This window comes from Marmota monax, unplaced genomic scaffold (assembly GCF_021218885.2).
Source record: "Marmota monax isolate L192 unplaced genomic scaffold, Marmota_monax_Labrador192_F-V1.1 WCK01_AAM20220418_F8-fsc00054, whole genome shotgun sequence".
NCBI lineage: Eukaryota > Metazoa > Chordata > Mammalia > Rodentia > Sciuridae > Marmota > Marmota monax.
In genome coordinates, this window is record NW_026692145.1 from 370,624 (window position 1) to 396,753 (window position 26,130).

At 37.7% G+C, this 26,130-nt stretch overlaps 1 protein-coding gene across 2 annotated transcripts; it reads left to right on the forward strand.

The window, feature by feature from the left end:
* The first annotated feature begins 797 nt into the window (after positions 1 to 797).
* Mospd1 (motile sperm domain containing 1) lies at positions 798 to 26,130 on the forward strand. Of its 2 annotated transcripts, XM_046467670.2 has the most exons (6): positions 798 to 922; positions 13,855 to 14,107; positions 14,221 to 14,296; positions 16,200 to 16,417; positions 22,266 to 22,427; positions 24,499 to 26,130. In XM_046467670.2, the coding sequence occupies exons 2-6, from the start codon at positions 13,954 to 13,956 to the stop codon at positions 24,528 to 24,530; spliced, it is 642 nt and encodes a 213-aa protein (XP_046323626.1). In that variant the 5' UTR covers positions 798 to 922; positions 13,855 to 13,953; the 3' UTR covers positions 24,531 to 26,130. The 2 variants fall into 2 exon arrangements, with proteins under 2 accessions (XP_046323626.1, XP_058427114.1); XM_058571131.1 differs by lacking the exon at positions 22,266 to 22,427.

Below are 26,130 nucleotides of genomic sequence, written 5' to 3' on the forward strand. Positions count from 1 at the left end.
TGGCCATTGCACCTTACTCTTAATTCCTGAACAAAATTAAAGTTAAATTTTGAAAATTTTATTTTAATAATACCCCAAGAGTCCTATGGGAGTTGGTGACAATGTAGCCTCTTTTAAAGGAGTATTTGGGGCAACCAATAGTGGTGAGTTGTCCTAGGTTCCACTGTATTTTATGGATGGCCAGTTTATTTGATGGGAGTATTGGGTGCATCCGAAGAGGATTGCCAAAGGCCTTATGTACCATGCTAAAGGGTTGTAGGTTCAGCTGAGACTGAAAGGGGTTAAGCAGAATGGCAGGGATATTTATCTATCTATCATCTATCTTTGTATCTATCTTAGATCCCTCTTGCTGCTGTTTGGGAGATGGTTTAGACAGAGGGAAGAGTGGAAGAGTCCAAACAGGAGATTACTGCAGCAGTCCAAGCAGAAAGTCAGAGTCCAAGCAAAAGTCTAAACACCGTCTGTATGCTGGACTCTGCCATGGAGTTGAGAAAGAGGAACTGTCAATAAGACATGTCTCAGAGGTAGAATCAACTAGCTTAAGTATTCACTGGGTGTGTGTGGGATGGAGGAGGGGAGTGAGACTGGTCAGGAGTTAGTGCAAAGAGAGGTGGCCTTCTGAGTCTCTAGTCGCCCCAAGGGGATCGGGAGGGAGAGGCAGCTTAGAGGACAGAGAAAGAAGAAGTTTGTCTTAAGCACAAGAAAGAAACCCCAGAGACCAGGTGGCGACACCGAAGCCCCGCCCCCGACTCCACCTCCTCTCCCTCTTCCCACCCACCCCCCAGCCACGACTCATCCTCGAGGGCGGAGAGAGGTGGCATTTGAGTCCTCCGGTATCCCAGCAGGCAGTGCAGTCTGGAGACACTGACAAAGGAGTGTAGGAGCAGCCGCAGCTGCTTTCCTAGGAGCCGGTGTTGCCGAGGTGAGAGTCCCCCACCGTCCCGTCACCCACTTCCTCCGACTTCAGAAAAACATGGAAGTTACGTGGCCGAGAGCCCCCGCCAAAAGAACAATCCGTACCCCAAACCTGGGCTTGGCGCGGTGACTGACAGCGGGGCTCAGCGGTGCCGGGATGTGGGTGGGCAGGAGGCAGAGGGGCTCCTTACTGCCCGGTCTCTGAGTGTCAGTGTCCCCGCTACTCGCGGCTCCTCGTTGCAGGATCCGGCCAGCTGGTATGTGGCTCTCCCTTGCCCGGGCGAAGGCAGTCTCGGGAGCCTCCGGGTGCCTGCCCAGTGGAGTTCGATTGCCCCGGGGATGCGGCTCCCGGGACAACTCTTCGGCGGACGTTGCGAGGAGGGCTGGGGGAGAGAGGTTGGCTCCCTGTCCGGGGTGACACTGTCCTCCCCCTTCCTCTAGCCTACCAGTCCCCCCAGCGAGCTACTGGAAGGAAGTGGGGGGGGGGGTGAGCTGGAGCGAGGCGTCCTGGGATGGCTTCAGCTCTGCTCTGTTTGCCTGAAGGCAGATGGAAGTGGGATGGAGAGCCAGGGGAGGAGAGCGAATGCTTTCTTGGAATTATGGGGTGGGGGGAGACAGGGGTACGTGGCCTGTATCCTTTACCCCTCCCTGGACCTTCGCAGGGATCCTGATGGTTGCACCAGCTGCTCGGCTGTAAACAGGCTCACATGACTGGTTTCACATGGAGCGGGCCGGTGTGGGGACGAGGGCTGGAGAGGCTGGGCCCAATCAGGTGGAGCTGAAGTCTGAGGACGGACTACTCCCCTCCCAACCCTCCAGCCCCTTAATCAATGCTCTCGCATTTCTCCTTTGGGGAAAGTAACTGACATCTGCCCTCTCCAGATCGAAGTGGCATTTCTGTCTCAGTACAATCCAAGGAATCTCACAGCTGGGAGCGAGGGGGAAAATATGAAGTGAAAACGGGTTCTTTGGGTTTTGCCTAGAAAGCAGTCCTGTTCTTTCAGCATGCATGCATTCTCAAATGTAAATTCCAGACAAAAGGAGACTTTTTAGGGCAAGGCACACATGGGATTTAATGCATTCTTGATGAAAATCTTGTCCTCGCTTCCTCTAAGTTCTGGGAAATCTCTGCCTATAAAATATCACATTCAGGAAATTGACTGAGGGGTGGACACCAACTTTTACATTACACATATATTTGCTATAAAGTGTGGGAAATTGTGGAAAACAGGAAACAGGGCCAAATGTATCCCACAAGTTACTGACATCTACATACCCTGAAAGGATGAGACATGGAACTAGTTACTGAAGCATTTCTAGAACTCTCAAAACAACAATGGATATTTTAAATTGGGGAATTTTTGAAATCTATAAGGGGTAGTTGTGAGTAGATTTGCTTTACATGTAATATACAATTGATGTAATGGGATGTATTCAGTAAAAAGTTACCTCTGCATAGGCAAAGAAAGAAAGTAGAACAAATAGTATATGAAGGAATGCATATTTCTTCCTTAAATGGTTTATGCAGGGGATGTGGCTCAGTGGTAGAGCATTTGCTTAACATGTGCAAGGCCCCAGGTTCAATCCCCAGCACCGCAAAAAACAAACAAAAAACACAAAAAATATAGGTATATAATTTTTTTTTTTAACCAGGGATTTAACTCAGGGGCAATCGACCACTAAGCCACATCCCCAGCCATTTTTTGTACTTTTTTTAGAGACAGGGTCTTACTGAGTTGCTTACCTCCTCAGATTTTTTGGTTTTAATGTTTATCTTTTAGTTGTAGTTGGACACAATAACTTTATTTTATTTATTTATTTTTATGTGGTGCTGAGGATCGAACACAGGGCCTTGCACATGCTAGATGAGCACGCTACCACTGAGCCACAACCCCAGCCCCAGCTCCTCAATTTTTGCTGTGGCTAGTTTTGAACTCACAATCCTCCTGTCTCAGCCTCCCAAGGAGCTGGGATTACAGGCGTGTGCCACCATACGGGACTATAATTTTAAAATGGTTCTTTCCCAATGTTTTATATTAAAATTTTTTTCAGAGTAATTTTATATCTAACTTCATTTCCTAAAAGAAAAACAATTAAGAAACAAAAAAAAAAGAAAGAAAAAGAAAAGCTACACCATTCCTTACTAGCCCAATAGAAGAAGTAATTTGCTACCATTTTTCTTTTTTTTTTATTTAAGATGGAAGATAGACTGTTTTAAAATTTACTTTTTAGTTATAGGTGGACACAATATCTTTATTTGTTTATTTTTATGTGGTGCTGAGGATCAAACCCAGTGCCTGACGCATGCTAGGCGAGCGCTTTACCTCTGAGCCTCAACCCCAGCCCCAGACTTTTTTTTTTTTTGGTACTGGGGATTGAACTCAGAGGCACTGGACCATTGAGCCACATCCCAGCCCTTTTTTGTATTTTATTAAGAAACAGGGTCTCAGGGCTGGGCTTGTGGCTCAGTGGTAGAGTGCTTGCTTAGCATGCGTGAGGCACTGGGTTCAATCCTCGACATCACATAAAGAAAATAAAGATATTGTGTGTCTACCTTTAACTAAAAAATAAATATTAAAAAAAGAGAGAGAGAGAGACAAGGTCTCACTGAGTTGCTTATAGCCTTGCTAAGTTTCTGAGGCTGGCTTTGAACTTATGGTCCTGTCAGCCTCCCAAGCTGCTGAGTGAAAGAGACTTTTAACTCTTTCCTAAAGGTTCGCAAAGGAGCAAATTACCAGTGTTGGTTTGAATCTTGTTTTGTCACCTTGTAGTATTCTGGAGAATCTTTTCCTACAATAAATATAGTAAATGATTTCTTCTTTGAGGCCCTCGATTTCCTCATCTTTGGTGATAAATGTTTGTTTTAATATTTAAGGTCCCCTATAGCTTTCAAATTCCCTAAAAGAGTACAGTTTTTGATTGGGAACTACTTTTAGACAAAATAAGTTGGTCTAATAAGCCAGGATAGTAATATTAATTAAATAACATCCAGTAACAGGAAGTATTCAGAATGGTAATAGAAATTGTACCCTGCAGAATTCTCATTAGGTAAATTAGCCGTATAGGTTGACCTGTACCTCTCTTGCTTTTCATCAGGAAATTGAAGATGGCCTCAGCTAAATCATGCCTCCCAAATTAGAAATAACAACAACACTTCACTTTCTTGACCTTCAGGATGTACTACAAAGTCTGATTCTTTCACTCTAATTCAGCTTCTTACTGAATTAAAGGAGAAAGGCTTAACAGGGTCTCACCTTGATACTACTTTGGTAGTTAGATCACCAGAGCCAGTGTGTGTTTTTAAGCTTTTCTAGGTTTGAAATTTAATTTTGTCATCACGTTCTGAAATTATCTATCAGTCTTAGGGATTGACTCATATCAACCAAACTCACAAAAGATTTCTGATAACATGGATGCCAGGTTACTGACTTACAGTGAGAAGTAGAACTACTAAGCAAACTAGAAGGCCCATGTACAAATAAACAGCAACCTTTGTTCTAGACTATGTGGAAACACATAGAAATTGCTCATGACCTCCTCTGTTTAGAGGCTATGTGGAAAAACAAAACACTATTTTCAAACTGGCAGTTGATAGATTTGACAAGATTACTGCTTTATATGTAAAACCATTTCAGTGACACCTTTGTATTTGATATGTCCTAGTCACCTGATTAAACTTGGCTGAGCTCTAAAGCATCTCTCAAGTCTTTTCCTTTCCATTCCTACTCTCTTAGTCTAGGTCCTCGTCATCTCTTCATGCCACATTCATTCAACAGTTGTTTATTTTTTATTGTAACTACTCTGGAGTCACGTGTTGTGCTTGATTGGTCAATAGCAACCACTATCCTACTTCAGATCTTATCAGGTCAGTTACCTCCTTAAAGTCGTTTAGAGGGTGTGGTGGTTCATGTGTACTGCAATTTGGGAGGCTGAGGCAGGAGGATCATAAGTTCAAAGCTAGCCTCAGCAACTGGCAAGACCTGTTTCAAAGAAAAAGAAAGAAAAGTCCTTCATATTTCCTCATTGCCTATAGCAGTGGTTTGTCAAAGTTTGGTATGCATCAAAATCAACTAGACGACTCTAAAAACACAGATGTCAAGAATGGAGGAACTTTGGATTGGGTGAAGGGGAGGATAGACAGGGGGTTATGAGGGTAGGAAAGATGGTGGGATGAGATGGACATCATAACCCTAGGTATATATATATATATGATTACATGAATGATGTGTCTCTACATCATATATAACCAGAGAATTGAAATGCTGGGCTCCATTTGTGTACAATGAATTGAATTGCATTCTGCTGTCGTATACAACTAAGTAAAATAATTTAAAAAATAATAATTAAAAAAAAAAACATATACCTGGGCCTCACTCCCAGAATTTCAGATTCAGTAGGTCTAAGGTGGGAACCAGGAATTTCCATTTCTACCAAGCTCCCAGGTGAAGCAGTTTTTTTACTGCACTTTTGAAAACCACCTGCATAGGGAATCCTAAACCAGATTCTTCACTTAGATTTTTGTTTTTCACAATCTACCTCCAGTTTACCTTTCCAGCTTATCTCTTGCCACTCCCCCCAGACCTACTATTTTTAACCATACTGCAGTGCCAAAGCTCATTGTGTCCCTTTTATGTCTCTACACATATTCCTGGAATTCACCCCGCCCCATACTCCTATTGCAGACTCCGATTTGGTGAAGACAGACTATCACTTTATGCTTCCACAGGACTTTTTTATTTACTGGCATATCCATATCCTAATGACTGCTGTATATCTGTTTTTTTTTTCTGCTAGATTGAGGTAGATTTTAGAGGGCTAAGACAATGTTTTCCTCTTTTCTCCCTAGCATAGTGCCTGGTGCTGAGTAATAAGTGCTGAGGAAATGTTTGTTGAATAAATTTGAGATTCTAAAACTTCTGAAAGTGGTATCTTATAGCAGCACATGTTTCACATAATGAATTAATATAGATGATGCTTTGAGAATTGTTTATACATCTTGAAATAACCAAAGACATTGAGATATTGTAAAACATGGGAGTAGCATGTTTATTGCAGTAGGATCATGCTTTTTCTTTTAAGGATTTTTTCAAAGACATTACTGGGCTGGGACTATAGCTCAGTTGGTAGAGTGTTTGCCTCACATGCAGAAGGCCCTGAGTTCAATCCCCAGTACCACACACAAAAAAAGAAAAAAAGATATTGCTGTAGGGGTATTCTTTATTAGTCTTAAAACGTACACTATGCAACTTTGATATCTTGCATATGGAATAGCCTGCCACTACATATCATTGGTAGCAATCAATACCATTAGTAAAATATCAAATAATACCAAAACATAGAAAAATATATAAACAACATTGCCTACTATTGAGCAATGAACATTAACATATAAAAGGAACATTATGACATTGTAAAAGAGTTGACTTTAAGAATATAGCCATCAAAAGTCCTAATAGTGGGAATTCAATGAGGAAGGGAGCTGTTTTTTAAGTGGGAGGGAAAAGGTTTTAATACTTGTGAGACTAAAGCCACAAAAAGTATATTGCTCTTTGCTGTTTAGCATTTTGTTTTAGCATTTGGCTTTGGCAAGGACTCCACCCAGTATGGAGGACAGAGATAGCCCCTGTGCCCAGATAAAAGGGGCTGGCCTGAAGGCAGAGAGCCTGGGGCTCTGAACAGAGTAAACAGCAAGAGTCAGGGAGAAAGGGCTCAGGGATTTAGTTCAGTAGCCGAGCACTTGCCTAGCATGTGCAAGGCCCTGAGTTTGGTCCTCTGCTCCAGGAAGAAAAAAAAAAAAAAAAAAAAAAGCCAGGGTGAGGTGATTAAGCAGCCGATATACTGTGTCCAAGCAGATGGGTCACTCATTTCTGGGGAAGAGTATACTTTGAACCACCCTTAACTGTTTGTTTTTTTTTTTAACATCTTGGACCACATTGGTACAAGAATCCCTGTAGGAACACTTATTTGTTTTGATTTAATTTTTTCATGCAGCCTCCTTATATTTTTTTCTTTTTATTGGGGTACCAGCTATCTAAGATTTACTCTGCATCTAATTAGGATTCTTTGCGTTCTTTGCCTGTCTTATGGACAAAGTGGTTCAGGGGCACTTAACCACTGAACCACATCTCAGCCCTTTTTTAAAAATATTTTATTTAGAGATTGGGTCTTGCTAAGTTGCTGAGGCTGGCTTTGAAATTGTGATCCTCCTGCCTAAGCCTCCCAAGCCGCTGGGATCACAGTTGTGAGCCACTGCCCCCAGCTCTTGAAGCCTCCTCTTTCCAAGGGGAAAAAATGGGGGCTGTTTTTGGAGAGAGAGGGCAGGTGAGAATATGCTCTTAATGGGATTTCTGTGTTCTTTAACAGTCTTACGTTTTGAATCTATGGTGGTAAAACATACTGAAACACCCCTGTTCATCTGAGAATTATCCTTTCCTTCCTCTGCTTAGTGCAAGGGAAAAGAATCACAATTTGGAGCACTGGTCTCTGGGCTGATGGTGGAAAGCATGTGTGAAGATTTCAGTGTTTGTGTTGCTTCTTGTGAGAGAGTAGTTTGCAAACTTGTCACAAGGTGGTGTGCACACATAAGGTTTTCCTTGGAGTTTCATTCAGGATTGCTTTTTCTGTGCTGTTAGTGCAGGGACAAGGCCAAGGCAGTTTCCTGTATCACCATCTCCCAGCTGCACTGTCTGCCTAGAAGGTCAGGGGCATATTGGAGCCATGGATTTCTAAGCACTACTGGCCCAGTTTGACTCTGAGAAGCCAAGGAAGAGAAATGGAAGGGAGGGGAGAAGAGAGGCAGCTGGGGGTGCTGATTCTCTGTGCTCTCCTCTTGCTCCAACCCAGAGCCAGCAGCCACCTATGATTTATTGTGCATCTAATTAGGATTTTTTGCCTGTTCTGTGGACAAAGTATATTCAGCTATGGGTTGGGGAGTCACATTCCTTGATGGAGGAGACAGTTATTAGTAGACACCAGTAGGGCAGCTGACAATCTCAGTATCTGCTAAGGCCAGCAGTGAGCTTGGGTTCTAATGAGAGATGCAAAAACAAACAAAAAACAATATGGCATATGCAGGAAATCTGATTGAAGACTCAAAATTAATCCATATAGAATAAATGTCAATATATTGAATCCATACAATAAGTATATTAAAAATACAATATTGGTGATATCCATGGAGAGCAGAATATTTAAAGAGTGTTGCAAGGAGGGGGAATTAGAACTAGGCTTTGAAGAATACATAAAATTTTGTCATCCAGGGAGGAAGTATGGGGCAAACCTTGGTTATTAATGTCGTAGTGAATAGTTGCTGACAGCCACAGCTACATTTCACAATCAGGAAAAGAGAGAATATGTAACCCAGCAAGTGAAATTATCTCTTTTTTTCCTTGTAAAACTGAAAAGGAAACATGAATCAAGACAATGCAGTCTTGGCCATGACTTGAATTTTGGATCATTCTTTCGAGAATTCTGATCTTGAAAAGCCAGGCATTTTTCGAGAGACAGTGTATGTGTGGCAGTCCACACCAGGGAGGCAGGACTTTTGAATTGAAACTGAGGAGATAAGGACCATAGAAGGAAGTTAAGTTTGGAGATCAGAGTTGTGTGTCCCCTTCCCCGTGCAGTGCTGGGTAACTATCTTAACCTCCTGGTCCTGTTTTCCTCATCTGTCAAGTGAGAAAGATTGGGAGTTAACATTCTTTGACTTGATGTGCACTTGGAAAGCAACTTCAAAAACCGATCTGCAGTGAGATCTTACTGGCTTAGTATATAATCTCTCCCTAGGATTTTTACACTGTATCATTTTGTAATATGGACTGGAGCAAAGAGAAAGTGTCAGTCTCCCAGAAAACCATCAATTAAAAGCAGGTGTTATGTTTCATTATGTTTGTTGGCAAAGTTGCTAATACTACTCTGGTGACCTAGTGCTAATTCTTCCCTAATTTCTACTGGTTGGAGTTTAGGAGGCAAATTTATATCAGAGCTAAGATAAGTGATAAGTGGAAAGAGGAATATGAAAAGAAATAATAAACTGCTCAAAAATGATTGAACTTTTCTTTAATGGTGACAAGGAGATGGTCTATTTATGATCCATGGGGAAATGTGTACATATTCAACCAGCAAACAGAAAGCTTCAAAATGAAAAGAATCACTTTTAAGCCCTTATGCAAAGCTAGTAAAAATTCTACTCTGACCTGTGCCAACTGACTTCTCCTTACTCTTCCAACCAAGAATTTCATGCTTGTCTATGTGGTTATTTTTGACTTCCCAATCAGATTCGAGAACCATCTCATATTCTTTTATAACAAAAGGTGGCATTAGAGTTATACATATCCCTAAGTTTCAAACAAATCTTTGGTTTTTTTCCTCATTGTAATGAGTTTCTGTTGCATGAAAAGTTTTAAATAATTGAAATCTTAATACATAGTGTAAGGTTTCCAGTAAGTTATTTGAGGATCAGAAATTAGAAAATGCAGTTAGCAGAGTTTTTAACATTGTTTCTAAATTATTTCTCCTGTTTTAAAATTAACACCTTTTCCCCATTATGCCCTAGTAAAGTTGTTATTTTTTGGTTTAATTCAGTCTTTTTTTTTTCTTTTTAGTCTTTTGTTTTTTTAAAGTAACTATTCATATGGTTCAAAATTAAAAATACAAAAGGATATCCAGAGATAATTTCCCTCCTTTTCCTGTACTCAGCCACTCAGTTTTGTTTTATTTTTTCTCTTCATGGACGATGTGGGTATCCTTCCAAATATTTCTACTTATATCCAAGAAAAAAAACCTTTTTTTTTGGAGGGGGGTACTGGGGATTGAACTCAGGGGCACTGAACCACTGAACCACATCCCCAGCCCTTTTTTGTATTTCATTTTAGAGACAGGGTATCACTGAGTTGCTCAGGACCTCACCAATTTGCTGAGGCTGGCTTTGAACTCATGATCCTCCTGTCTCAGCTTCCCCAGCCCCTGGGATTATAGACATGCACCATGGTGCCCGCTTACATATTCTTTTTTTCCCTTTTCCATACAAATGGTAGTATGTGCTTCCTACAACATTTCTTGCTTTTCTCATTTGACCCTACATCGTTTTGGGGGTTGGGGAGTTGTTGGGGATGGAATCCGTGGCTACCACTGAGCTACAGCATCAGCCCCCACTTAACCCTACATCTTGAAGATCAGTCCATGAAAAGCTACACAAAGAGCTTCTTATTTCTTTTTCACAGATATCTGGTATCCCAATGAATGGATACACCATACTTAAATGAATCCCTTATTAATGCACACTTGGGCTGTATCCAGTCTTTGCTTTGAACAATTAGCTTGTATTGAATGCCAAGCTCTGTTCTCTATTCTTCACATAAATAATTTTATTTAATCCTCAGTGCTTCAAAGCAAACATTCCATATACATAACTTCATAGAAAGATACCAAATAAATTCTTACAAGTAAACTGTGGATTCAGGAGTATGGGCATTTAATTTTGACAGGTTATGTCAATTTACATGCCCACCAGCAACTGTAAGAATGTGCCTGGTGGCTTCCCACCATGTGCTATCAAGTTTTTTTAAAAAAATTTTTACTAATCTGACAGGTCACACACATCACATCACATCACAATATGGTTTTAATTTGCATTTCTCTTGTGAAGTTAAACATCCTTTTGTTAGCCAAGAATAATTTTATTTCCCTTTCTCAAAATAGAGTTTGCTGATTTTTATATTGAATTGGCTTTCTCAAAAATTGGTAGGCCCTCTACTAAGGAAATTAGCCATTGCCTATGATGTGAATTGCAACTGTTTTCTTGGTTTTGATTATAGTTTTTTTTTTTCTGCTGGGGGTGGTGGTGCATGCCTGTAATCCCAATACTCAGGAGGCTGAAGAAGGAGAATCATGAGTTCAAAGCCAACCTCAGCAACTTAGCAAGGCCCCATCTCAAAATTAAAAAAAAAAATTAAAAGGACTAAGGATGTGACTCAGTGGTTAAACGCCCCGGGTTCAATCCTTGGTCAAAAATAATAATAAAGATTTTTTGTTATGCAGAATTTTAAAAGTTATATAGTTAAATTCATCAATATTTTTGGTGTCTGGTTTTATGTCATTGTTAGTCTGATATTACAAAAAAAAAAATTTTCCCATGGTTTCTTCTAGTGTTTTTATAGCTTTGTTTTGTTTGTTTATATTTAAAGTTTTGATCCGTTTGGAATTTTCCCTGAAATAAGGAGTGAAAGATAAATTCAACTTTATTTTTGTCTAGACAGCTACTCAGTTTAACCAGTTCTCACTAATAAATCTGTCTCCCACAAATCAGAGCTGCTACCTTTTATCATAAACTAAATTCTCATCTCAACAGAGTTTTACAATGAGACAGTGCATATTATTTAGTGACGTCAAATTTGGATCTTTTCTTCCTACTAGCCAAGCTTCCTATGAAAATAATTATAGAGCCTAGTATTTTCTATTGAAAAAAATAATATGCCATACTTCTGAGAGCCCATTATCCAAGTAGAAATGTGTATGGCTTTGATTAAAAGAAAGAAATTCAGGGCAAATAAAAAATGCAGAATTACAATTATTTAATCAGATGTTTTCAAGAATAATTTGTTTTATTTTATGGACATGGATGCAGTTTAGTATAATGGAAAGGAATTCTAGACTAGGGGACCTGCTGACCTTCACTACCACCAGCCTGGTCTCTTCATAATTCAACAACAAAAACAAACACTTAGAATACTGCCTGGCCTATAATAAGTGCTATCTAAGAGCTTATCAATCATCCAGTCTATATAATTAATAAAAAGTTTGTAATGTTATGAATTATTCAAATGCTAGATGTTATTTTTTAAATGATTTTTTTAGTTGTAGATGGACACAATACCTTTATTTTATTTGTTTATTTTTATGTGGTGCTGGGGATCAAACCCAGTGCCTCTCGAATGCTAGGCAAGCACTCTATCACTGAACCACAATCCGGGCCCCTGTTAAATGTTGTTAATAACAAAAATTTCAGTAGACCCTATTAGCTCATCAAAACAAAACCCAGAAACAAATTCAACACTGTTATGAACTGTATATATGTTATAAAGTATATGGATATAAAGTAGACTGATTACCTGAGACAGTCCATGAATTCAGTGCCTTTTTATTTGTGGTCCCCTGGGTCTGAATACCTTCCTCCAACACTTAAATGTGTACCTATCTTTTCTTTGGGGGGCTGTCTTTTAAAATTTTTTTAAATTGGTGCATTAATCCTACATATTAATGGGATTCATTGTTGCATATGCATTCATCCACAGAACATAATTTGGTCAATTTCATTCCCTAGTACCCGTATTTTCTTTAAAAACCACCTCACATGCCATCTCCCGGTCTCACTTCCAGGCAGACTTATTCCTGTAGTCTTCTGATTCCCTAGTACTTTTTATACAACAGTATGCATTATAACAGAGGCAGTGTTATTATTTTTGTCTCACCAATTAAACTTGAATTTTTTTTTTTTTTTGGTGGGAGATTGAACTCAGGGGCACTCTGCCACTAAGCCACATCTCTAGCCCTGTTTTGTATTTTATTTAGAGATAGGGTCTTACCGAGTTGCTTAGTGGTTCATTTTTGCAGAGGTTGGCTTTGAACTCATGATTCTCCTGCCTCAGCCTCCCAAGCAGATAGGATTACAGGAGTATGCCACTGCACCCAGCTAAACTTGAACTTCTTGAGGGCAGGGCCTAAACATTATTTTATCTTTATATCTCTGCTGGTCTCCTGATGTAGTTCCTGGCATAATAGCTGTCCAGCTGAAAGAAAATAATAAAAAATTGCACATATAATTTTACAGTTTCATACTTGATAAAAGTTGAAAAGGCCTCATTCAGAAGAGCATTTGAGCCCTGCTAGCTGATAAAAGCAAGTAACTTATTCATTGGTTATATTTACCTCTGAATGTATGAGAACCTGACCTCAAAGTATTAAATGTTTTATAGCCTATTTTAAAGGTGTGAGCTACAGAGTGAAAATCATTTCTGTGATTTTATGTTTTAACTTTTGCTTTTTTTGAGTATGCTGGATCAAATCCTGCATTTTATTTTTAAAAGCCACACTTTGGGAGGGACTTGCTGAATAAGAATATTGATTAAAATTAGATTAGGAAATAAATACAGAACTATTACACTTGACAGTGAGACTTCTGCCAGCCACAACCACCTGGACCACATTCAAGTCCAGAAGGAATCCAAAAAGGCCTCTGAAGTTGGAAGAAAATAGCTCTTCCGAAGCCTGTGTACTTGACATAGGAGGGGAGGAATGGTACCATGCACGCCAAAGCCCACTTAGTGACTGAATTTTCAGTGAAAATTCCAAGGCCTGCTTAGCTTGTCTTGAGTTTCAGTAGAAAACAGATTAAAAGAACTCTCCTACCCATGCTGCCAAGGCACTAAATAAAGCATTGTTGACAGGAGTGTAAAAGTGATTCTTGTGTTTTTCTCCTATAAATCTTGGAAACTTCCTTTGTTTTGTTTATTATTTTTTAGTCTTTTTTATTGTTTTAAAAAAATCTTTAAGAGTTGATTTGGCTCACAAAATCAGTTGTGACAATACTTATTTATTTTCCTTTAAAAAAACATATGAAGTTTATACAGTGATATTCCTTTGATCTCACCTCTTTGAAAGGAGATGATTACTTTGAGAAAGACTTCTTTATTCTTTTTATTCAAGTATTTGTGTCATCTATCATAGGTTGAAATTCTGAATGTGAAAGGAACATGTCTAAATTTCTTTGCATGATCTGGTCAAAGCTCTGTCAGCAAGCCAAGAGGAAAGGTCAAGAGGCACATTTCCATGATTCAGGGCCTACTTTCATTCACACTAAACCTGCTTTTTGTGAAGAGACTGTAGACTAATGAAAATCAGTATCATTTGGTTTTCCTTCTCCCTTTCTCCTTCTATTTCTAGATTGCCAAAATGCTTTGGAGCTTTTAACTGAAACAAGAAAAATCCAAAATAGATCCGAGTCTGTAAAAACAGAAGCTGCAGCAAGAGGATTCAGTGCCAATGCATCAACAAAAAAGACAACCAGAGCTAGTGGAAGGAAATCTTCCCGTTTTTGTGTTTCCCACAGAGCTAATATTTTATGCAGATGATCAGTCAACACATAAACAAGTGTTGACACTGTACAATCCCTATGAGTTCGCCTTGAAGTTCAAAGGTGAGTCTCCTAGGTCTTTCGTCATGAATTTTTAACTAGTCCCTACTAATTTTTTACTTATAGAAACTAATTGTTTTAAAAACACTAATGGCCATTGTGACTTTTTCTTTCAGTTTTGTGTACTACTCCAAATAAGTATGTTGTCGTTGATGCTGCAGGTGCAGTAAAGCCTCAGTGTTGTGTGGATATGTAAGTCAAAATCACTTCCTGGTAACACGTTTTCAGTGCATTAATATTTATGTTTTTAACTGGAAAGGGATATTGAAGTTATTCCCACATAGGCATTGATAATCTCTTGAATTTATGATGACATTTTGTCTATCAAAACTTAAGAAGTTTCTAAGAGATTCCAAACAAGTCAACTAAATAATAATATTTCATTATGTTGGCACTGATGTCCATGTCAGTATTTCCTCAATTGTTTCTTCCTTGTAGTTTTAGTAAAGGCAGAGATATTTATGAAGTTAAAGTTCTGAGTTATTCCTTTTTAATTTTTCCCACTGTAATAGGAAATTTAGCTTTCTTTGGAACATCCTCCTATTACAATGACATTTGAGAAACTAGTAATGCTATGATGTAAGAACAATGGTAATGTGAGTTCATCTGAAATGATTCAGCTAATAAGCCTGGAAGTTAATCTATATAAACAGGAAGCAAAGCATGTAACTTCTCATCTGTAAAAGGTTATCTGAGTGCTTCCAGATAATTGCATCTTAGAGTGTCAGATAAATGATTGTTTGTTCAAGCTGTTCATGTTTAATTTTCACTTTAGACCTAGTGGTGACCAGATGGACCCATTGACCAGCCCTTAATTTACGTTGCCACATCAATTTTATTTGTTTAAATCTTCTTTGAGAATAAAAAGCAGAAGCCTTTCCTCTTCAATATATTTTCTTCATCTCAAAGCTGTAAGATGATGTATCTTTGAGAATGTGTTTCTTCCCCGCCCCCCACACTTTTATTTTGCAGTATTGGGAATTGAACCCAGAAGGGCCAATGAGCTACCAATGAGCTATATTCCCAGCCCCCTTTTAAAAATTTTTATTTTGAGACAGAAAACAGGTTTGCTAAGTTGCCTTGGCTGGCCTTGAACTTGCCATCCTCCTGCTACATACTCACGAGTCACTGGGATTACAGGAGTGCACCACTGTGCCCAGCTGTACATTTCTTTCAATTTTTATTCAGCCTATAATAGGCAAGAGTTATGCCATAGAAATTTGTAGTCTAATCAATTTTGTTACCCTTGACCTAATTGTTTTGCATTCCCTAGGAAGAAGGAAGTATATCTGAAAAATGGAATTGCAAAATCTCATAAAAATTACAAAGCTTTATACACTTTCCTTTTAGAAAAATACAGAGATCTATTATTCGACTTCTGGTGCACTGGTCATAGTGGATTACTTACTTATTCGGTTGCTTATTTTTACCTGTGTGTATGTAAATCAATTTTTAAGTCTTGGGTGAGTTTTGTTAGTTGAATAATAGATAAATGAGCCAGGTGTGGTAGTGCATGCCTGTAATTCCAGTGGCTTGTGGGGCTGAGGCAGGAGGATCACAAATTCAAAGCCACCTTTGGCAAAAACAAGGCACTAAGCAACTCAGTGAGGCCCTCATCAACTCAGTCGGACCCTGTCTCTAAATAAAATATTTAAAAAGGGCTGGGGATGTGGCTCAGTGATTAAGTGCCCCTGGCTTCAATTCCTGGTACCAAAAAGAAAAAAAAAACCCAAAGATAAATGGCAAGAGAAATTTATGATAATGTTTGTGGGGGAGAAACTGTTTCATATATTCCTAATTAGGCAATATTGCTTTATATGGATGGCCAGAAAAAAAATGTCATTGCTTTACCTGTCATTCTTTTACTTAAGATTTTTGTCAATATTTTCAAGTATGTGCTTTCATCAAATATTTCAATTACCCATTTCTTTTGGGGTTGTACTATGATTTTTTTAGCATCATTAGTAAATTTCTATTTTTTAAAGTATTTGGTTATAGTCACTATTGTTTTACTGCATTGAAATCTCTTGCTGCATTCTGTTTGACAGGCCCCAAGAAACCTAAACAGTAGCTTTTTATTTTTTGTTGCTTTCAGTGTGATTCGTCATAGAGATGTTCGATCCTGTCACTATGGTGTAATAGATAAATTCCGTCTCCAAGTTTCTGAGCAAAGCCAGAGGAAGGCTTTAGGAAGGAAAGAGATTGTTGCTACTCTTCTCCCATCTGCAAAAGAACAACAAAAGGAAGAAGAGGAAAAAAGAATAAAGGAACATTTAACTGAAAGTTTATTTTTTGAACAATCGTTTCAACCAGGTAGTATTGTGTGTTACACATTTCTAACTTTAAACTAATCAGGGGGCTAAGAATGATTATTAGAAAGGTAATCTGCCACTTTAAATCTAGTCAACTACTTCAAAACTGAACCTAGAGAATCGGGTACCTGAAATACAGCAAGAGACCCAGAGCTGGATTTTCAGAGGAGAGAATAGCCCTAAGTCGACCAGCCTGTAAAGAGAGGGCAAATGTTACTGTAGCCTTTAAAAATGTAAATATAAACATATATGCATATTTTTATATACTGGAGATTGTCTATATATTGGAGAATATATATATATATATATATATATATATATATATATATATATATATATATAATGTATATATACATGAGACTGTAATTGGATGCTGTAAGCATCATCCTGTATGCTAGTATAATTTGGCAATTATATACTTTTGTTTCTATGACTTTCCTATATCCTTTCTCATTTAATTAGTTTGAAGGAGGAGAGAGATTGTGTTTGGCAACAGGCCAAGCTTAGTGCACTGTTCATATTATTTTGAAAAAAAATCTCATTAAAGTTGAAGTTAATTAAACTAAGTAGATTATAATATCCCCTGTGGGCTATTAATTGAATCCCTCTCCATTCCTCATTTCCTCCCAGCTTAGATATTCAGAAGTGTTATGATATATTCTTTCAACATTGACACTATGCTCACATTCAACTCTTTGGACGTCATTCCCCCTCCCTCCCAACTTCTCATTATCTCCCCCCCACACCAATTATGAGAGGAGGGAAATAAAATTTTCCACTGAAAAACATGGAAACTTTTTGCTGTAGTGATATACAAATGTGATAGCAGCTGTCCTTCAGATTGTGACATATTGTGTTTGAGGGATTTTTAAAAATCTACTTGTCATTACGTTAATTCCTAGATCCATATCAGTTTGTTCATCTTTGAATGTTTATTTCAGTAAGATAGGGAGAAGTGCCTTTTTGGTGTACTGTTGCCAAGTGTCTTCTCAGTCCGTGCACAGAGAGCTCAGATTTCCTGATGATAACAGGACTGCAGACTAGTTAGTAGATTGTTTTCTTCTCAGAAAATATTGTTAATTGACAGCACCATCTTTTCATCTTTCTAAGAAACAACCTCTGAGAGAGAATCTTTGTCAAATATAACAATGATAGATCAATACTGTGAGGTTGACTTATGAAATGTAAGGCTCTCCCTTCAGAATGCCTCCTCTGAAACAAGAAAGGTCATTGAATGAGCATTTGTGAGGTTTTTTGACATTAAATTCATCCATTAAAGGGGTCATTGGTGATCATTTTGTATGTAACAGACTGGTTTAAAGCCAAGAGTAATAAAGGTTAAGTTTTTTGTTGTTGTTTTTTTGTTTTGTTTTTAGGGTACCGGGGATTGAACTCAGGGTCACTTGACCACTGAGCAACATCCCCAGCCCTTTTTTGTATTTTATTTAGAGACAGGGTCTTACTCAGTTGCTTAGAGTCTTGCTTTTTGCCAAGGCTGGCTTTGAACTCACGATCCTCCTGTCTCAGCCTCCCAAGCCACTGAGATTACAGGCATGCGCCACCACAACCAGCAACGGTTAAGATTTAACAGTTTATGTACATGTACATATAAGGAGAACTTTATTGTTATATTTTTAATTTATTGGAAAGCATCCTAACAACCTAAAAAAATTATAGTAAGTATTGTTTTATTCTTCTTTTACTTTTATAATGAACTTTGATATCAAGTATATGAGAGAATTCTTCTAATTCTAAAATTGGAGTAGGTAGATGAATGAAGACAGGTGACATTGTCCTAACATGCGTGGTTTCTGTTTTGGAGAGGAAAAAAATCTCTCAGCCATTCATGTCAGGAAGCTCATAGGAAGCAGGCACTTTGTCTTGTTCACAACTATGTCCTCAGTACTAGCACAGAGCCTGGCCCAGAGTAGTTTCACAGTAAATGTATGAAAGAGCTGAACAAACGGTCCACTCAAAATCCTGTCCAACATGCTCCATTGATGAGTAGTTAACCCACTATAGCTAATCATCCAGAAAAAAATTGTGTAGTTTTTTTCTTTTAAGTATAATGATGACTGACTGTGTCTAGGATGACAAAGTGATATTTTAAAATTTCTCCTATTAAATTAATAATAATTTATGTCTGTTTTCTAGTATGTAGATTCTGTTTTTTTTTTCATTTACGTCTCTCTGCACTAAAATGTCAAAATAAGTTGAGGGGCTAGGGTTGTGGCTCAGTGGTAGAGCACTTGCCTAGCATGTGTGAGGCACTGGGTTCAATCCTCAGCACCAATAAAAAATAAATAAATAAAATCTATTGTGTCCATCTACAACTAAAAAAAAAAATTTAAAAAAATTTTATATATGACAATGGAATGCATTACAATTCATATTACACATATAGAGCACAATTTTTCATATCTCTGGTTGTATTCAAAATATTAAAAATAAGTTGAGATTGTTTTCTGTAGGATTTTTTTCTGGGAAGTTTTAAAAGGTCATTATTTTTTCAAGTTGTTAGCTTTGAAAACGTTTCAACAAGAAGCATATTAGAAGCATTGGAAATGCAAGTATCATGAGACTCATTGCTAAAAAATAGTTGAAGGCTATATCATAAAAAATTTGGATTTTAAAGTGTATTGAAAGTTGGTAAAATGAGAAATTTTTTCTCAGGTTTATTGTATAAAAGACATATAGCAGTAAGAAATTCAAAAGAAAAAAAACACCTTTAATACCACATACTTAAGAAATCTCCTTATGTAACTGTTCCATGTTACTTTCCAGACCATTCCAATGTGTATAAATACAATTTTATATTTTGTGAGTTTTTTCATTTAACAGAAATTTAACTGTTAAATGAAGAGAAACCCACAAAGTATACTTTCATGCTAGAACCCAGGTTATTAAAAAGACAAAAAATATAGCTGAATCTTAATTACCTTACTAATGAACTGCCGTGTCTTGGCTATGTTTCAGTCTCTGGCTAAAGAAAATGATGCTCTTTATTATTGTTTATAATAATGCAAAATTGAAAATGACCCGAAAGTCCATCAATTTGGGAAATGATTAAATTAAGAGTGTTCATAAGACAGGGTGTTAGGCAGGTATTTACAAGGATCTGATAGAATGATAGATGTTTATATATATATATATATATATTTAAAATTTTTTTCAATTTGTTCTACTTAGTTGTACATGACAACAGAATGTGTTTCAATTAATCGTACACAAATGGAGCACAACATATCAATTCTCTGATTGTACACAATGTTTATATATTGACACAGAAAAGGCTTCAAATGTATTTCTTAGTGAAGGGTGAAAAACAGTTATGTAACAGTACATATAATATGACCTCATTTATGTAAAGAATTATTTTACATGTTTATGTAGTCATTTATGAAATCTGAAAGGATATAAACCAAGCTGTTAATAGCATTAACCTATCTGTAGGAGGATGGGATTGTGGAGGAAACTTTGTTTCCTATATCTTGTTTTTGTGGTGCTGGGGGTTGAGCCCAGGGCCTCATATATACAAAGCAAGCATTCTGACACTGAGTTACACCCCCAGCCCTGTTTTCTATACCTTTGTACATTTTTTATAATCATGTAATATCAGGAAAAAGGCTATTTTCATTTTGTTTTTGGCATTTCTCTAAATACCAAATTCTTTGAAATTATTTTTATTGTAGGTTTGTAGTATGTGGTGTAGTTATAAATCATAAATATTTTCCTTGAAAATTTATCTTTGCAACAAATATAAATGCCAAGTTATTTGATTTATTAACTAAAATGAGATGGGTTTTTAAAGATATTTATACTATTGTTGCATCCCAAGCAATAATTATGAAATTTCAATTTGTTTTTTACCTATCTGGCTTTGGTGAGGTTCAATTAGACTTTACAACAGCTGAGGTATTAATAATTTAGAAAAGCTTCATTTAATAATAGAATGAACAGTGTTATTTCATTAATAAAACACCAAGATCGTATTGCTGTTGGCTATTTTTAATGAAAGGAAGATTAGTGAGAAAGCCACAAAACAGAAAATGCTGTTGTTGGGTTTCCTAAAAATAAGGTTATGTATATTGTACATATGTAGCTAGAGCTGTAGAATAGCAGGCTTGATAACAAATCTTTGAAAAAAAATTATTATTATTATTTGGTAGCAGGGACTGAACCCAGTGGCGATTAACCACTGAGCCACATCCCCATCCTTTTATATTTTATTTAGAGACAGGGTCTCACTGAGTTGCTTAGGGCCTCGTTATGTTGCTGAGGTTGATTTTGAACTCGAGATCCTTCTACCTCTGTCTCCAGAGCCACTGGTATTACAGGTGTGCATCACCACACCTGGCCTCTTAATTATTTTTTAAGTGTATATTACAGTATATAGGAACCTGATTAACTATAGGGACCTGGTTGCAGAATAGATCTCTAATAATCTTGCATAATTGAGAATTACACCTATTGATTAGCAATTTTATCCTCCTCCCCCAGACCCTGGAAGCCATCATTATACTCTCCAGTTCTATGAGTTTGACTATTTTAAATGGCTCATATAAGTGGAGTCATGCAGAATTTGTTGGTAACTGCCTTATTTCACTTAGCATAAATTTGCCAGATATTGTTTCTATAGTTTTCTTCTTTATTATGAATGAGGTAGGGCAAGGAGCAAGAATTTTTATGGGCAACTTTATAACATTCAAGTAGTGCTTTTTTTTTTTTTTTTTTTTTTTGGTACCTTAACATTTTTTACTATGGTAGCAGCATGTTGCAGTTATCGGGATCAAATCTGTCTGGACACCTCCCTAAGATATTGCCAGAAGATAGTGCAGCTCTACTGTAATAGCCTTACATGGAGGACATATGTTCCTTAATTTATGATGGCATTATGTTCCAATGAACCCACTGTAAGTTGAACATATCAGCCAGAATTGCATTGGTTACCCCTGGATCTCATATTTTAGCCATGTAGTCCACTGTGGTGTATCAGTTGCTTCCTCTGATGATTGTATGGCTGATGTCAGCTGTGGCCCACTCCTGCTGCCCTGTATCATGAGAGTGCCATGCCTCATATAACTAGCAAAAGAGCAAAATTCAAAGTGTAGTTTCTACTTAATTCATAATGCATTCACACCATTTTAAAGTCAAGACATCATTAAGTCAGAAATTGTTTGTAAACATAAAACAATCCATTGGAGTACAGGGAGAAAATATTGAACATCAGTTTGTTTTTAGCACATTCTATGGTAATTCCATTAGTATGTTTTATATTAAGCATACTAGTACAGAAATTGTGCATATAATTTATAGATGTACATGCATCGATGTTACATGCTTGAGCACTTTCTACTTACTAGGGTGGAATATCAGGGTGGGGTAATTTGGTGACCATTTTTTTCAGTAGGAACTTAGTAACTCATAATGCCATTTCAGCATACCATCCTGTAATGACTCAGAGCAGTTATGCTTTATAGACTTCCAGATAAGTGCAACACATAGGTCCCCATGGAATGGGAATGATGGGGGAAGGAGTCAGAGAAGATAGCCAAAAGAGAATCCTAGTGTGTGGTGGCCAGTATTTTTTGTTTTGGTACTGGGGATTGAACCTAGGGGTACTCAACCACTGAGCCACATTCCCCATCCCTTTTTATTTTTTTTATTTTGAGACAGGTCTCACTAAGTTGGACCTCAAACTTGCGATCCTCCTGCCTCAGCCTCCTGAGTCACTGGGATTACAGGCATGCACCACCACACCCATCTGGTGACCATTATTTGCAAGGAAACTTTTGTCTTCAGTTTGCTTGGGTTTAGAAGCAAGCTCAGGGATTTTTGTCTTTTTACAGAAAACAGAACTGTCTCCTCAGGACCTAGTTTACTAACTGTCTTCCTGGGAGTGGTGTGCATTGCAGCCCTGATGCTGCCCACGCTGGGGGATGTGGAATCGCTGGTGCCTCTCTACCTCCACTTAAGTGTGAATCAAAAATTAGTGGCTGCTTATATCTTAGGTAAGGGTTTTAAAGATGCACTGGGGACATATGTGTAGGATTTTATGTTGGGGGGTAATGGGTTGATTTCCTTTTTTGAAAAACAGTAAAGGATTGTTCAAAGGCATGTTGAGGTCGGGTGCACTTGGAGATTTAACTTTTGGCTCGCATTTAGTTCTCTTTGACTTATTTATCTAGTGCCTAAAACTCTATTTACTCCATTATTTTCCTTTTTCTGACTTCTGGTGCTATAATGTATGTATACAATGCATATATTTCATAATACAGTCTTTCTACTTGCAGGAACTGCTCCTGGAGAAACACTTAGACAAGGTGCACACTGTGATAAGGATGAACAGTGCAACCTTGCTTAATATTGTGAACCTTTCTATTTAAACCAGTTCCCTGATTTCCAGTTCATTCTTCCAGTCATCCTGGCTTCAAATCCTATAATTAATTATTTCAATTGAGCAAACATTTATTCAGTGCCTTCCATGTGTCGAGCATCGTGACTGTGGTGATGAATGACTCTTTCTTCATATTCTCCTCTCACTTCAACTCTTTCCATTATTCTTTCAGTATTCCCTACTGTGCTCTTTTTTTTAAAATTTCTAAATTGTCTCTCCACCTTCTGTCTGTGTTCTTTCTCACTCATCCTTCCCCTTATTCTCTTGCCCCCTGAAACCATCCATCACATTGATGTCAGGTTGATTTCCATTCTCTTTTGGTTTCATAACCATTCCCTACTCAAAAATTTAGCAGTTGACCATAGTCCACTGGATGAAGTAAAACTCCATAGTTTAGTGCTTAAGACTCTCCACAATCAGCTGTGCCTAGTGGCACATGACTGTAATCCCAGAGGCTTGGGAGGTTGAAGCAAGAGGATCGTGAGTTCAAAGCCGGCCTCAGTAACCTAGTGAGACCTTGTCTCTAAATAAAATACAAAAAGGGCTGGTGATGTGGCTCAATGGTTAAGCACCCCTGGGTTCAATGCCCAGTACCAAAACCAAAACAAACAAAAAAAGCCTCTCCACAATCTGAGAGTTCCTTGAACCAATTTTGTCTAATTGCTTTCCTATATAAATCCTTGAGTAAAGCCTGTTGGATTATTTATTGACTCTGGAAAAGTTCATCTAAAGTCCTGGTCCTCCCAGGCCCTTGCTCATGCCGTGCGTGCCCTCACCTGGAATGCCTGCCTATCCCATTGTTCTGTATCTTTTCTATCATCTTTTAAGGGGACAATCTTTGGGGACAACTATGTTGACTGCCTCAGCCTTACATGATCATCTTCCTTTCTTGTGTGTGTGTGTGTGTGTGTGTGTGTGTGCGTGTGTGCACGTGCGCGCATGAGTATATATGTGTTTCCCTGGGGATGGAACCCAGGGCCCTACACACGTTAGGCAAGTGCTCGACCACTGAGGTACACCCCCAGCCCTGTACTTTTTATCACTCACTCTCCTCACCATTCATTTAGGACTGAGCACATTCTTTTCTTTTTTTTAATGTTTTTTTTAGTTGTTGATAGGCCTTTATTTATTTATTTATATGTGGTGCTGAGAATCAAACCCAGTGCCTCACATATGCCAGGCAAGAGCTCTACCACTGAGCTACAACACCAGCCCATAAACACATTCTCATATTATTAAATGTTTATGGTCTTGTATGCAGAATCACTAAAGAAAAGCAGGAACACTGCTTCTATCTCTGTGGCCCTAGGGCCCTGATACAAATAGGCTCTTGAAGCTTCTGTTGACAAAGCTTGCTGGCTTTACTAACACTTTAAAATGGCATGTCTGCTATTATTATAGCTGATGTGATGGATAAAGTAGGAGGTATGTGTGATGGTGAGATGAACTATGGCCAGACATTAGTGATTTAATTAAAATCTATTCAGTGAGTGCCCATTGATGTTAATTGGATTTTTTCCTGTATAATATCAACTAAATTCAAATTGACTTTGAGGTCTTGGTAGAGTGTCTGCCTGTGTGTTATATTTTATTTATTCATTGAGGTCTGAACAATTGCTTATTGAATGGAAAATGCAGTACAATGCATGTCTTTAACTGTTCTCCTGTTTTTTTTTTCCTTTCAGGTCTTATCACAATGGCTATACTTAGAACGTGAGCAAGGATTTCAACCAACTTCTGAGTAAATTTATCTTGAAAATATGAATGTGGACTGCCTTTTATCTCTATTTCACTCCATTAACATGCTACAAACTATTGAATGATTTCAAATAACTGCAAATGTATAATATATATTTTAAATTTCTCTATAATTTTATTTGAAGGATGCCAGCACATTATGTTACAGACAGCAAGGCTGCTTCTGAGTGACACCTAGGAAATTATTTGAAGAAACTTTTTTATATCTATACCTGTTATGCAAAAGACTTTAAAACATTTGTTATTTTCTCATCTTTTTTCTAATTCACTTTGATTGACAAGGGTCGTGTGTCCTTCAAAGCTAAAGGCTGAAAAGAGCAAACAGATCAGGCAAAAAATAAAATTACATTGACTTCCTAGCTATGAACATCAATGTTACTCTCTATGTAAATTATACCTTGCCCTCTATCATTGTGAACAGTTGCTATGGTGTTTCTGAGAGTTTTACAGTTAATGTGTGGAGGGTTAAAAAGTATAAGGTACTAAGGGATCATGCTTATCCTAGGGTCTCATAGAAGACCGGACATATTTAACTCATCTTGTGAACTACAGATGGGTTATGGTCCATACACCAAGCATATGGGTTTTTTTCAAAACCTAATTGAAGTAGGTTGACCTGTTTGGTCTGAGAGTTCTAAGGGAAGGTAGGCATTTATTTAGTTAGTTTGCCCTGGCTTTACCTCTGGTTAATGCTTATGTTAATAGGGGGAAATCCCTTTATCTTTTTTCCCAAGCCCCTTCCTGCCTGACTGTAAGTGACTTGCCCAGATTGGGATTATCAGGTATCAGATGGTTTCTGTAGAGATGACTTTTTCACCTTTAAACTCTTAAGCTGAGAATGGAAAACGCTTGATACCTGCGTCTATTTTATATCAGTCACTGAGACATTTTTAAGTTTTTATTTATTAAAGTTTTTATTTATTAACACAACTTTACCAAAAAAGTCCCCTAAGCACAACTACTTACATTTCTTTATAGCCTCTTCTGATCTCTAATACATACATATATATTTGCACGCATACATATATGTGTGTGTGCATATATATGTATATAATATGCAGTTTTAACTGTTATTGTCATAGCAACTGATCTTTTGTCTTAGGATTTTTATCTGAAAGCACAATGTATTGAGAGTCTCTTGAAAATCATCTTTCAGATCTTTTTATAGAATGAATTTATGCACTGCTACTGTAGCATTCTCAAGGAATATACGTAAAAACAAATGTATGCCTGAAATTGGTGTTTGGAGAAAACAGTTCTGCTTCTAAAAGCTTTTATGTCTAGTCTTTCATAGAAAATCATGTTTAACCATTTGGGGAGCATAAATCATTCAGTGGATCATATCTGTACATTGTGTAATGACTGAAAAGCACATAAATATAATCTACTTTGAACTTTGTTAAAAAAATGTTTGGGAGGCTCTCACTCTTGTCTCTCTATCCATTTTTCAAGTCTGTGTGTGTGTGTGTGTGTGTGTGTGTGTGTGTGTGTGGGTGGTAACATTGTAAAGAACAGAAATTACTCTTAAAAAATAAAAGAAAATGGAGGCCTGTGTTTCA

Excerpts from the sequence above, each read along its gene's own strand:
- Mospd1 (XM_046467670.2), top strand. The coding sequence starts at position 13,954 with ATGCATCAACAAAAAAGACAACCAGAGCTAGTGGAAGGAAATCTTCCC. Across the intron at positions 14,297-16,199 it reads CCTCAGTGTTGTGTGGATAT|TGTGATTCGTCATAGAGATG; the intron begins GTAAGTCAAAAT and ends TGTTGCTTTCAG. Across the intron at positions 16,418-22,265 it reads TGAACAATCGTTTCAACCAG|AAAACAGAACTGTCTCCTCA; the intron begins GTAGTATTGTGT and ends GTCTTTTTACAG.